General features: G+C 35.8%; 2 protein-coding genes across 8 annotated transcripts; both read left to right on the top strand.

The window, feature by feature from the left end:
* Window positions 1-3,920: 3,920 nt before the first annotated feature.
* LOC110653697 (uncharacterized mitochondrial protein AtMg00810-like) lies at window positions 3,921-5,038 on the top strand. The gene is made up of 2 exons (XM_021809447.2): window positions 3,921-4,023; window positions 4,572-5,038. The coding sequence occupies exons 1-2, from the start codon at window positions 3,921-3,923 to the stop codon at window positions 5,036-5,038; spliced, it is 570 nt and encodes a 189-aa protein (XP_021665139.2).
* Window positions 5,039-6,998: 1,960 nt separating this feature from the next.
* LOC110649650 (splicing factor U2af large subunit B) lies at window positions 6,999-11,911 on the top strand. Of its 7 annotated transcripts, XM_058150140.1 has the most exons (14): window positions 7,272-7,403; window positions 7,853-7,912; window positions 8,114-8,409; window positions 8,512-8,631; window positions 8,779-8,858; window positions 9,474-9,544; window positions 9,626-9,673; window positions 9,781-9,840; window positions 9,944-10,004; window positions 10,093-10,205; window positions 10,326-10,772; window positions 10,956-11,085; window positions 11,412-11,479; window positions 11,603-11,911. In XM_058150140.1, the coding sequence occupies exons 2-14, from the start codon at window positions 7,874-7,876 to the stop codon at window positions 11,738-11,740; spliced, it is 1,671 nt and encodes a 556-aa protein (XP_058006123.1). In that variant the 5' UTR covers window positions 7,272-7,403; window positions 7,853-7,873; the 3' UTR covers window positions 11,741-11,911. The 7 variants fall into 7 exon arrangements, 6 of the variants coding, with proteins under 6 accessions (XP_021660395.2, XP_021660118.2, XP_021660325.2 ...); XM_021804703.2 differs by lacking the exon at window positions 7,853-7,912 and having other exon boundaries at window positions 6,999-7,403; window positions 9,629-9,673; window positions 9,781-9,801; XM_021804426.2 differs by lacking the exon at window positions 7,853-7,912 and having other exon boundaries at window positions 6,999-7,403; window positions 9,629-9,673.
* Window positions 11,912-12,277: the final 366 nt, after the last annotated feature.

The raw sequence follows: 12,277 nt of genomic DNA, 5'->3' as shown, positions 1-12,277 counted from the left end.
TAAAATTGTCAGGTGAGCTGAGACAGCCTTCCTCCTTTGCCCAGCCGCTACAGTGATTTCGGTTGAGTCTGTGAGTAAAATATTAATTTTAATTGTAATTTCGATATTATTATATGTTCAAGCATGTCCATGCATCACTTATAAATATGTATCTATATAGTTAAACACTAGGCACATTTTATATTACATTCATAATTGTTGAAGTGTCATGGATGTTGTTTGTGGTAATTTGGAGCATTGTGTGTGCGTGGCGTGCGTGTGATATGGTATTGGATATAGACAGGACGGGTAAACACAGCTTGAGAGACACTCGCTGGGACCCGATCCTGCGGGATAGACACAGCTTAAGAGACTCGCTGGGACCTCGTATTTGGTTTATTAAGCGAAAGTCCGGCTTGAGAGACACTCACTGGTAGAGGTTGGATTAAGAGGACTGTATAGGGGATCAGCTCCCATATACGTATTGTTGACAGTGTTGGGTGTGTGAGTGCTCCAAATTGCCTTTTTGATGTGATTTGTATGAAATTTATGACGATATTGCATTTCAATCCACAGGGTGTATTAGCTTTAGATAGCTATAGAGATTATAGTTAAAATTGATATTTTACTCTCTAAGTCGAATGCTCACTCTTGTTCATCTATTTTTCCAGGCTACAGGAAGATTTTTATTGTGCCTAACTTGCTTTTCTTTTTCGCAGGTCCATTGATAGTATTTAATGTGTTTTGTACCATTGAGTTAAATTCTTAGGCTCTGCATGTGTTAGGAGCACTTATTTTAATTTGGATATGTATTATAAAAGTTATGTTGGACCTATAAAATTATTATTTGCATGCATGATGGGATTGGATGAGGGAGTTGAGTTCCTATTTGAATTATGATAATTTGATTATGAGGAGGGTGAGCTAAGCTCCCCAATTTATTATATATTATGTTTACAGGTCGGGCGAGTCAAAAACTCCCCATTAAATGGTCCATTTTATGGCCAGACTCTGTCCGGTTGAATTCTTGAAATTGGGCCCAAATGGGCCTTAGAGTTGGGTCGAGGAATAGTTAGGCTTACTACGGGCCTCGGGGGGTTTAGGCTGGCTCAGGTCCTAGTGTCGGTCCGGCTCATAGGTTGGGTCATGACAGTTGGCCTCCTTTTCAATTATTTCATTTTATTTCTCCTTAAACTCTTTTGAAAATTTAGCCAGATTAGTAGCCTGACTCGCCTTGGCATCCTTCATCCCTTTCTGTAGCCAAGTTGCATGCTACTCAGAAGATCGCACTTGCTCCTCCAATTCATGCACCCCTGGAACCAGCAACAATCAAATTATTCTTGAAGGCTATAGCTTCATTGACAACCTCAAGCATCTCCTGCTTAAAGAAGTTCACCTTCTCCTTCACCATATGTTGAGTGACAACCGCCACTAGGCTCAAGCTCATGGATTGATTGAGGAGATTGTCGATACTCTTTGGTCCCATCCAAGCTTGATCTTTAGGAAGGTGTAGGGTTGTGGTAGTAACCTTAGCCAAATTGATGTTCCCCTTCACAGACTGATTCCTCTCCAAAGACTGGTAAAGCACTTGGGTACCCCTGGAGATTGGTTGCCTAGATGAACCACCCCTTGAAGTGGTAGAAATCAGTGGTTGGCTCAAAGGCTGATCTTGAATTTGAGGAGATCCAATATCGGTAGGTTCATTTTGAGCACGGGCTGGCGAGCTCTTCTCTTCAGCTCAGACACTCTTCTGCGGCTATTGTTCACCTGCCTTTACAGCAGTAACCTCTTTCTTCTAAAAAACTCTTTTGGCGAGCTCCCTTTTTCTTTTCTTTATAGCTCTCTCAGACTTGGTCCCCGCCATATCTACACATAAAAAAGTAGTTAGTAAGTTCATACTAAGTTAGAAGAATAAGAATTCGGGTTTTTACCCTTTCCAGACCTAAGATCAATAAGTTGTAAGGGGACACTGTCCCCAGCCACCACATTGGCCAACCACTATTTTAGCTTGGCACTCATAACATCGGGATTTAAATACTAACAAGTGTTGGCCTGGCTTTTCAATTCTAGCAGAGTCGCCTCCTCGTCCTGATTCAGGATGATTTCTCCCTAAGGTCTCTTAGCTAGGTAGTTTTAGCTCCTTGGAACACTCTTGAAGCCACATGGATTCTTACTCTGAAGCACAAAAAATTTGTCTTTCCAATTTTTTAAAGAGGAAGGGAGTTCAGTGATGAGCCCACAGTTCGACTTCGCCTGAAAAAACTAGTAGTCATCATTTTTTTTACCTCCTAAGGCGATGTAGATCAGCAAAGGTCTTCATAGTAGTAATTAGATTTTTAGCTCGGCATAGACCTCAGAAAGCTACTAGAGTTTGCCATGAGTTTGAATGAAGTCGAGCCACACAAATGCGATGATAATTCAGCACATCTTTGTAAAATTTTTCCAAGGGAAATCGCAGACCGGCTTTTAACTGTTCTTCATAAACAACAATCTGATTTCCTTTTTCAAAGTTGTGATTAGCATGAAAAATCCCCATGACACTTAATTAGCTCAAACGTATTCCCCAAGAGGTTGAACTCTTCACTTATTTGATTAAGATCAGAGGATAGAAGAACTGACGGAACTTCATTCACTGGAAGTGACTCTTTTCTCGGCTTCTAAGTTTTCTTTTTAGGACTAGCAGAATCATGTGGTTTCAGCTTGGTCTACACTTCACCTACATCAGCCCTCTCACTAGTTCCCACATCCTCATTGGAACTCCATGAAAATTGAACGGATGGAGTAATTATCGTTCTTTGCCTATCGGCATCACTCATCCTCAAAAGAGAAAAAAGAAGAGCAATAGAGAAGAAGAGACAGATAAAAAAGAATACTACCTTTCACTAGAAGAAGGCACTTCACTGGAGTATCACTAAGAATTACAAAATCGCCTGTCGGAGGAAAATTGAGAGAATTTAGGGAAAGTGGATAAAGCAAAAATTGCATAAAGGATACACCTATATATATATATATAGCTAGGAGCATTAAATGATGAAAAATTCAAAGAGCCACTAAAACTTTCGCCTTGAATGCCAAAAATGACCATTTATCTCTTGCAGCTTTTCAAGAGAAACGCCATCAATGATTATCGAGTTTTGAAAAGGTATTATCTTTCCAAACCTAAAGATTCAGACTTGGCAGGGGGACTAATGATATAAAAGACTAATAAACCGAATCGGTTAGAGCTCACCCATCCAAGCTCAAAACCAGACAGAGCTCACCCATTCAAGCTTAGAACCAAACACCTAAAGGAACCGAGCCCTAAGGAAATTTCTAAGAGTGTTTCGAATTGTTTTGTGAGATTGGAAAAATCAGAGAGATCGACACTCTCATTGAGTTTGGACCAAACAAAGATCACACCACTGATCACGCCAAATTCTCAACATAATCTAACGATGATTACAGTTACAACTTAAATAGGGAATTGGCAGAGATTTGGCCAATATTTCACCCCAATCACTATATAAACAAGATAAAGTTTCAGAAACAGGTATGCAAACAAAATGCACTCACTTTGATTATATTGAATACTCGATTCATAATCTGATTACTGACTTGAGCGTAGGAGTGGTTGTCAACCACCATCGGCCTTCACTTGTTCTTTAGCTTTCAGGAGACCTTCAATTCAGTCAAATCCAACATCTAGGAAACCCATGACAATATCAATATTATACTATCCATAGTCATTAGGTATTTTACTAGGTCCAAAAGAGTTCCCAATTACTTGCAAGATTATCATTACAATCTTTTATTAACCTCTGCTGCAACTGCTTATTCTACTGGTTCTGTTCATCCTCTTTCTTCAGTTCTTTATTACTTTAATATTTCCATTCCTTATTAACATTTTATTCTTTTCATTTCTGTTCATACTGAACCCAAAACCTATAATCAAACTATAAAACATGATTGTTAGAAGCAAGCAATGTAGGCTGAGATCACTGCTCTTAAGTAGAATAACACTTGGAAAAGTCACTAATCTTCCATCTGGCAAGAATCCTATTGGTTGTAAGTGAGTATTCAAAATAAAGCACAAAGCTAATGGGACAATTAAAAGGTATGAAGTCAGAGGCTGTAAATAAATAGAAGGGGTGGACTATTTTCATACTTTTTCCCTAATAGCTAAAATGACTACTGTAAGGTTACTTTGGGCTATTGCTGTAACAAAGAATTGACATTTAAAACAGCTTGATGTTAACAATGCATTTCTCCATAGAGATTTGCGTGAAGAAGTCTATATGATTCTTCCTCCTGGTTCTCTATAAATAAACCCAATCAAGTTTGTCATTTGCAAAAGTCCTTGTATGGCCTAAAACAAGAAAGTAGGCAATGGTTTGCTAAGTTGTCTTATGCTCTTGTCTCTCTTGGTTATGTTCATTATCAATCAGATCATTCTTTGTTTGTTAAACATACTAATGATTCCATTACTGTCCTTCATGTATATGTGGATGACTTAATTCTTACTGTCCCAATTTGATGAAAATTAATTATGTTTAAAGCCTTCGTTGATGATTAGTTTAAGATTAAGGACTTAAGTGATCTGAAATTGTTCTTAGGCCTTGAGATATCAAGATCTAAAGCTGGCATTGTTCTGAATCAGAGAAAATATGCTTTAGACATTTTGTCTGATGTTGGTTTTGTAGCTTCTAATCCTGCCAATACTCCTATGGATTATAAACTTAAGCTGAGTACTGCTGAAACTCCTCTTATTGATGCACTTCAATATAGGAAATTAGTTGGTAGATTATTGTATCTTACCTCTACTAGGCCAGATATAGCCTTTGTTGTGCAGCGACTTTCTCAATTTATGGATAAGCCTTATTCAACTCATTTACAAGCAGCGCATAGAGTATTATGGCATATCAAGGCTTCTCCTGGAGCAGGTATTTTATTTCCCACCCAATCTGAATTTCAACTAAAGGCTTTTAGTGACTCAGATTGGGTTGGCTGGGTGAATGCCAGGAAATCTATAACAAGTTTTTGCGTCTTTTTTGGCTCAGCTTTGATTTGTTGGCGAGCTTAGAAATAGAGTACTGTTTCTCGTTCCTCTTCAGAGGCAGATTATAGAGCCTAAGCTTATACTACTTGTGAGCTTTAATGGCTTCATTATTTATTAACTGATCTTCATATTTCTCATCTACAACCTACCTTATTATTCTGTAATAATAAGTCTCTGCTTCAAATTGCTGCTAATCCTACCTACCATGAAGGCACAAAACATATTGAAATAAATTGCCATATAGTCAAGGAAAAGCTGCATTCTAGTCTTATTAAGTTGCTACCAGTTCCATTTGCTGCACAACTTGCTGATGTATGTACCGTACTCATTGCTTATGTTTCATTTTATGATCTTATCACCAAGCTGGGAATGTTGAATATATGTTCTCTAGCTTGCAAGGGGTGACGGATCAAAATCACAGCTAAGATGCCAAAATTAGTTAGGGCTGAGAGGCATGTGTATAAGTTGTTTATGTTTCTGTTTAGAATAATTCACATTCTGTTTTCCTATTTTTTCTTGTATATAAGCTGTACTCTGTAATTTCTTTTCAGTCAATGAGAATCTTGCTTTCTCATTTTTCCATAAATTAAGTCTTTTAATATGCTACTTGACAATTTTTAAAGAATTCAAGTGTCTTATTTTTGTGTGTGTATATATATATATATATATATATATATATATATATTTTAAAATTTTGAATAATTCTATGTTTATAAAAATCAAATTAAATTTTCATTTCTTAGATAATTATTAATTATTTTTCTTATATATTTTTGTAAGGATTTAAGAATATAATATTTTATATTTTTAACAATAATTTATATAGTTTTGTATTTAACAATGATATAAAAATATATATTGTTTTATTTTTAAAATTTAAAATAAGTTGATTAATATATTATTTTTTATTATTTTCTTAATTATATTAATTTTAATCTTTTAATACGCTACTTACAATTTTTAAAGGAGTTAAGTGGCTTATTTTTTATGAGGTATTTCATAAAGTTCATCTTTAATATATATATATAATTTTATATTTTGACAAATGATGAAAAAATATATACAATGATATAAAGATATAAATAATTTTTTAGCTCTAACGAGAGGAGTTGAACCCGAAATCTCATAAAAAGTCTTTAAAAGTAAACTAATTGAGCTAACTTAATAATTGTATAATTAATATTCAAAAACATATATATAATAAGACAATACATTTTATAAAATAATATGTTAATTATTTTTTTAACATATAATTAATATTATATATAAATATTAAAAATATAATAAATATTTATAAAAATCATTATTTATTACTTGTAAATATTAAAAAATTATAATATTTACAATTAAATAATTTAATATAAAATTTAAAAAAAACTAAAATTTGTGTTGAAATTTTTACTTTAAATTATTAAAATTTAATTATTAATTTTATTTATTTACATTAATCTGTATTATATTTAATATTATATATATATATTTAATTAATTTTTAATATATATATATATATATTTAATTAATTTTTAATGGCCCACTTACTTGCCGCTGTTGTGCCTTCATCCGACCAATCTTCATACTAGGTTTAATAAGCAATAACACTATGTTTGAATAGAGGTAAAGTAAGAAAAGAAAGAAAATTCGAGAGTGAAATAAATTTATTTTTTATTATTTTGTGTTTGAATAAAAAAAAATAAAAGAAAAAAATTTATAAGAAAAATAAATATATTTTATTGCCTTTTGCTTCCTCTTCAAAATAAAAAAAAATATATATAAAATTATAAATATATATTTATATTATATAAATTTTTATTTTTTAATTTAAAAATAAAATTATAATTTTAACTTTCACCCTCATATTTTCCTTTCACAATTCAAATATAAAAAAAAATTTACTTTTTCCTCATCATTTATTAACTTTTTTATTTTTCTCTCGTTTTTTTTTTCTCCCACTGATTCGAGCACAATGTTAGTTTATGCAAAATGGTTTTACCATAATACCCCGACAGAAGCTCTTTCTTCACCCGTCAGGATTCCGATTTCCTGGCACTATTTGCACTTGGCACTTCACGTTAAAAGGAAACCGAGTTTCCAAGTCCAAGCCCTAGAATTCTCAACTGTCCTTCAATTCTTCATTGCTCATTAGCAGTCCCAAGCTTCGCAGCGTATTCTCTTTGGAGAAGCGACAAACCATTGCCTAATAATCAATCAATCAATCAATCAATCAAATTCAATTATGAATGACTACGAAGGTGGAAGGTACGATGGCAATGGTGCTGACTTCGATAACGATAACTACGGTTCCGCCGACGGTGGCGGTTTCTCCCCTCAGCCTCGCACTAACAGCCACAGCCATGGCGGTGCCGACGATCACATAAATTCCAGATCTCGGGTAGTAGATTACACTGTTAATACAGCTATATCTATGTTGGTTTGATTTGGGTTTTTTGTCTGGAAGGGCCGGATTGAAATATTTTTTTGTGGGATTTTAGGATTTTCAGCTTGTTATATATATATATATATATATATATATATATATATGTTCTTTCGCTTTCAATTTTGTTTTTTATGTTATGAATTTTGTGAATGCTGTCTTTAGATCATTGCTTTCGGGTAGTTGTTTTTAAATCCGAGTAAGGTGGATATAGTAGAATTCTAGTTTGGTTTAGTGGTTGAATCATGTGAGGTCCATTAAGTGTGGATTATCTTGAAGGGTTTTTACTGGTCCTAAGAAGTTTTGTGTTACAGCTTTTCTTTACCCCCTTTGTTCAAGTAGTTTCAGGGCGATTTTGTCAATTTAGGTAGGTATAGTAACTTCTCATTTGTTCTGGATTTGCGTAGGAGATGCACTGAGTTCAGTGGATGCTACATCCTTTATGCGCGTCTTATTTGTTTAGACATGTAAGGCGTCTTGCATTAAATTAGTATTTGTTAATATTGCTATCTTCAACGGTTTTTTTTTGGTACTTTTTAATTGTTTGCCGTATGTGCATGTTATGCTATTAAGCATCTCTTTATGTTAGGTGTCTCTATTTTGTGGTTTGTCTATGTTGTGTACCACTTAATCTTCTATGATTTTGCTAATAAGAGTTGCCTATCCAGCATGGCTCACGAGACAACAACGAAAGAGATTATTCAAAAAGTAGGGAAAAGGATAGAGAGAAAGGGCGTGATAAGGATAGGGATAGAGATAGGGACAGGGATAGGGATCGTGAGAGGGACAAAGAAAGGAGGAGAAGCAAGGACAGGGACAGGGTTAGCGAAAGGGACCGAGACAAGGATCATGACCGTTACCATAGAGATCGTGATCGCCACAGAGATCGTGGTGAGAGGAGGGAACGGGGTAGAGATAGAGATGATGATGATTATCACCGAAGCCGAGACTATGAACGGGACAGGTATTGAAAATTGATTGTCATTTTGAATACTGTTCTCTCCTTCTTATTTCATTCATTTGTTAAAAATAATGTTCATGATTTGTTGGTTAATGCAATTCGCAGGCGGAGAGATTATGATAGGGACAGGGAAGACAGGCACCGGCATCGGTCACGATCTCCTTCAAAGGGTAGATCTGAACGCAGATCCAAATCACGTTCACGCTCCCGTTCCCGTTCTAAGAGGTATGCATCAGTATTAAAATGTTGGTTAGCTATGAATAGCACTCATTTTTGTTTCGAATTGAGTATGGTACTTGTTATACAAATTTAGGGGGTTTGTTTTTATCTATTCACCTTTTTTATTGGCACGCTCACTGTATTTGCTTACAGCAAAAGGATCCGTGGTTTTGATATGGCTCCTCCCCCATCTGCAATGTTGGCTGGTGCAGCTGCAGCTGCTGCTGCTGCAGGTACATGTGCCCTTGTTAATATTTAAGATTGTCATTTTTTTTTTTTTTTTGATATAGTGTGGAAAGTCTGTACCAATTACATGATGTCATTTTGGTAAGCTGTATTTTGTTCTTTAATAATGTACATTTAGCTTCTTAATTTACGGTCTCTGAATGGGCTATACTCTTGTCATTATTTATTGCTTGGTGAAATAATTCTGGAACTGAGAGAGTTTTTGGTTTTTCTTGTGTTTGGTGTTTGTTTGTTTGTTTTCTGTCTCCCGTCTTTTGTTGTAAGAAGGCAATGTTGGGCTACTTGCCCCACTGTGCTGACTATTGGCATGAGATGACTTCTGTAGCTTTTATGTACAAGGAGGAATCAGTGCACTGGTTTGATGGTTCTTGTACATCTTCAACCGGCAACTATTGCCTGTTTTGGCAGCCTTGCAAATATTCCGCTAGAACTTGAATAAACGATGTATTCCTTTCATCCCTTTTTATAAAATTATTGTAAAATTTAGCACCTAATTGTTCTGTTAGAAACTGATGCAGGAGTCAATTTTGGTATGTTGAATGCATTGCAGTATACTTTTGATTTATGATTGTGTGCTAATTATGATCTAATTATCTTTACAGGTCAGATTCCTGGGACAAATCCTGCCTTTTCTGGAATGTTTCCTAACATGTTTCCTTTAGGGGCCGGTCAGGTATGTCTTGTTTTTTGTGATATGTAATTTTACTTGGATCCTTCAATTTTAATAATTTTGTGTCATTTTGTTTACCTGCAGCAGTTTGGTGCTCTTCCAGTTATGCCAGTTCAGGCAATGACTCAGCAGGTCTTTAGAGTTAAAGCTGCATTATATTTCTCTTTTGGAACAATTTTCATTTGCATACAGTGATTATTCCCCCTCAAATAATTATGTGATGTATATTGTTGCTACAGGCCACTAGGCATGCTCGGCGGGTATATGTTGGAGGACTTTCCCCTACAGCTAATGAACAAGTTTTCTACAATATCTCTCTCTTCTTTTTTCTTTTTTTTTTTTTGGTGCCTTTCACTGATGCATGCAATGCTTCTCATAGTAACCATTTATGTTTTCCTGCAGTCCGTAGCAACTTTTTTCAGCCATGTTATGGCTGCAATTGGAGGAAATACTGCTGGCCCAGGTATGCCAATGTTTTTCTTCATTTGATGATATCTTGACTGCCTTTTTATTTTTTACTTTTTATGTTACTGAATTTTTGTTTTCTCAAGGGGATGCTGTTGTAAATGTCTATATAAACCATGAAAAGAAGTTTGCTTTTGTGGAGATGAGGTCTGTTGAGGAGGCTAGTAATGCAATGGCTTTGGATGGAATTATTTTTGAGGTAACTGTATATTTTGTTGGATTTTTTATTGGCTTAGGACTGAGATCTGTACACTATTTGCTGTTGTGGGACTAACCTATTTTGATTTGTTTTTCTCTGAAAAAATTATTATACTTCCAGGGAGCACCTGTCAAGGTGAGGAGGCCTAGTGACTATAACCCTTCTCTTGCTGCAACACTTGGTCCAAGCCAGCCCAATCCCAATCTTAACCTTGCGGCGGTTGGCTTAACTTCAGGCTCTGCTGGTGGGCTTGAGGGTCCTGACCGCATCTTTGTTGGTGGTCTTCCCTATTACTTTACAGAAGCTCAAATCAGAGAGTTGTTGGAATCCTTTGGGCCTCTTCGAGGTTTTGATCTAGTCAAAGACAGAGAAACAGGCAACTCGAAGGGCTATGCATTTTGTGTTTATCAAGATCTTTCAGTTACAGACATAGCTTGTGCTGCTTTGAATGGAATTAAAATGGGTGACAAAACTCTCACTGTTAGGCGTGCCAACCAGGGGGCTAACCAACCTAAGCCTGAGCAAGATAATGTTCTATTGCATGCCCAGCAGCAGATTGCATTGCAGGTGAATGTTCTTCTGTTATTTTTTTCTTAAATTCTATATCTCTGTTCCATCCCAACTTTAGATCCATTATTTCCTTCTCTCTCTCTCCTTCTCTCTTTCTCTCTCTCTCTCTCTCAATTTATCAGTCTCTGGTTTTGGTTATTGTCTATATTTTACTTTAAAGTGAATCATTATTTTATGCAGAGGCTTATGTTACAACCTGCCCCTACCAAAGTTGTATGCCTAACTCAAGTAGTTACTGCTGATGAACTAAAAGATGACGAGGAGTATGAAAACATCTTGGAAGACATGAGAATGGAAGGCGGGAAATTTGGTAAAACCTATGAACTGTCTATTACTCTTTTTCTGAGTTGCGTCTACCTCGTTCCTCCCTTTTCCTCCTATTAAGTCTTTCATAGTTATCCCCTTTTTTGTTTTCTCCTCCGAGGCTTCTTACATAGTAATTGATTTTCTTTATTTTCTGTGTTTATGTCTGTTTTACAGCCTTATGTAGTCCCAAATTCTGCTATAAAGAATCAGGCCTAACATACACAGACAGAAGACTTCATTATCCGCTATTCATATTTACTTGACATTCTCTTTAAAAAGTTTATTAATTTGGAAAATTACTGTTTGCATATTTTCACACCTTAAATGCAGGTACATTGGTGAATGTTGTTGTCCCACGCCCAAAGGCAGATGGTGAAGCCTCTTCAGGAGTTGGGAAGGTCAGTGCTCATCACCATTTCTTTTGCTTCTTGTTTTGAGTAATAACATCTGCCCATTTGCTTTTCGTGAGACTTCTTTTCTTGGGGCTGTAATTGATGACCACAAATATCCCGTATTTTCAGGTGTTCTTGGAGTATGCGGATATCGAAGGTGCTACAAGAGCCCGAGCAGGGATGAACGGGCGGAAATTTGGTGGGAATCAAGTTGTGGCTGTGTTTTATCCAGAGAACAAGTTCTATCAGGGAGAATATGATGGCTAGTTAGTGCCTTATTTGCATTTGGTGACATTCAGTGTGAGGCCCCTATATTTAGAACTTGATGGTTTACTGTGATGTTATTGATGGTACCTTGAGCTGTATTGAACTTCCTTGTTTTTCTAGGAAGCAATTGTATTTTGGTTGGTAAAAACTCTGCTTCGTTCTGTTTTTTCATTTTAAATTCTTCCGAATCCCATTTCCTCGCTTTCAGCGCTACCCAAGCTGCTCTTTTTTTTTTTTCAAGGAAGAATTTCATTGATAATGAGCCAAAATCCTAAGTGGAATTGGGAGGCAGGGTTATAGATAAAAGAAGGGTCCTGTAATGTTTTTGCAGTTAAACGGTGGGCTGCATCATTACAAAATCTTCCAACAAAGTTGAACGAAATATGCCTAAACCCTGAGATAGCTGAGAAATATCTTCAATTACTCCTTTAATGGGGAGGGTGGTGGCTGACCTTAAATGGATAGAATGACACTGTGAGCATCACCTTCTATGATAAAAACCTTTTGTTTGAGCTAGTTGAAGGGCCTTACGGCAAG

Source organism: Hevea brasiliensis, chromosome 7 (assembly GCF_030052815.1).
Source record: "Hevea brasiliensis isolate MT/VB/25A 57/8 chromosome 7, ASM3005281v1, whole genome shotgun sequence".
Classification (NCBI taxonomy): domain Eukaryota; kingdom Viridiplantae; phylum Streptophyta; class Magnoliopsida; order Malpighiales; family Euphorbiaceae; genus Hevea; species Hevea brasiliensis.
This window is presented reverse-complemented; position numbering and strand designations above follow the sequence as displayed.

What these genes read in the sequence shown, in the direction of transcription:
- LOC110649650 (XM_021804348.2), top strand. Translation starts at nt 7,248, where the DNA reads ATGAATGACTACGAAGGTGGAAGGTACGATGGCAATGGTGCTGACTTC. An exon ending in TGCAGCTGCTGCTGCTGCAG is followed by an intron (nt 8,859 to 9,473) that starts GTACATGTGCCC and finishes TTATCTTTACAG; the next exon opens with GTCAGATTCCTGGGACAAAT. An exon ending in TGGATGGAATTATTTTTGAG is followed by an intron (nt 10,206 to 10,325) that starts GTAACTGTATAT and finishes TTATACTTCCAG; the next exon opens with GGAGCACCTGTCAAGGTGAG.
- LOC110653697 (XM_021809447.2), top strand. Translation starts at nt 3,921, where the DNA reads ATGATTGTTAGAAGCAAGCAATGTAGGCTGAGATCACTGCTCTTAAGT. An exon ending in TGGCAAGAATCCTATTGGTT is followed by an intron (nt 4,024 to 4,571) that starts GTAAGTGAGTAT and finishes AATTGTTCTTAG; the next exon opens with GCCTTGAGATATCAAGATCT.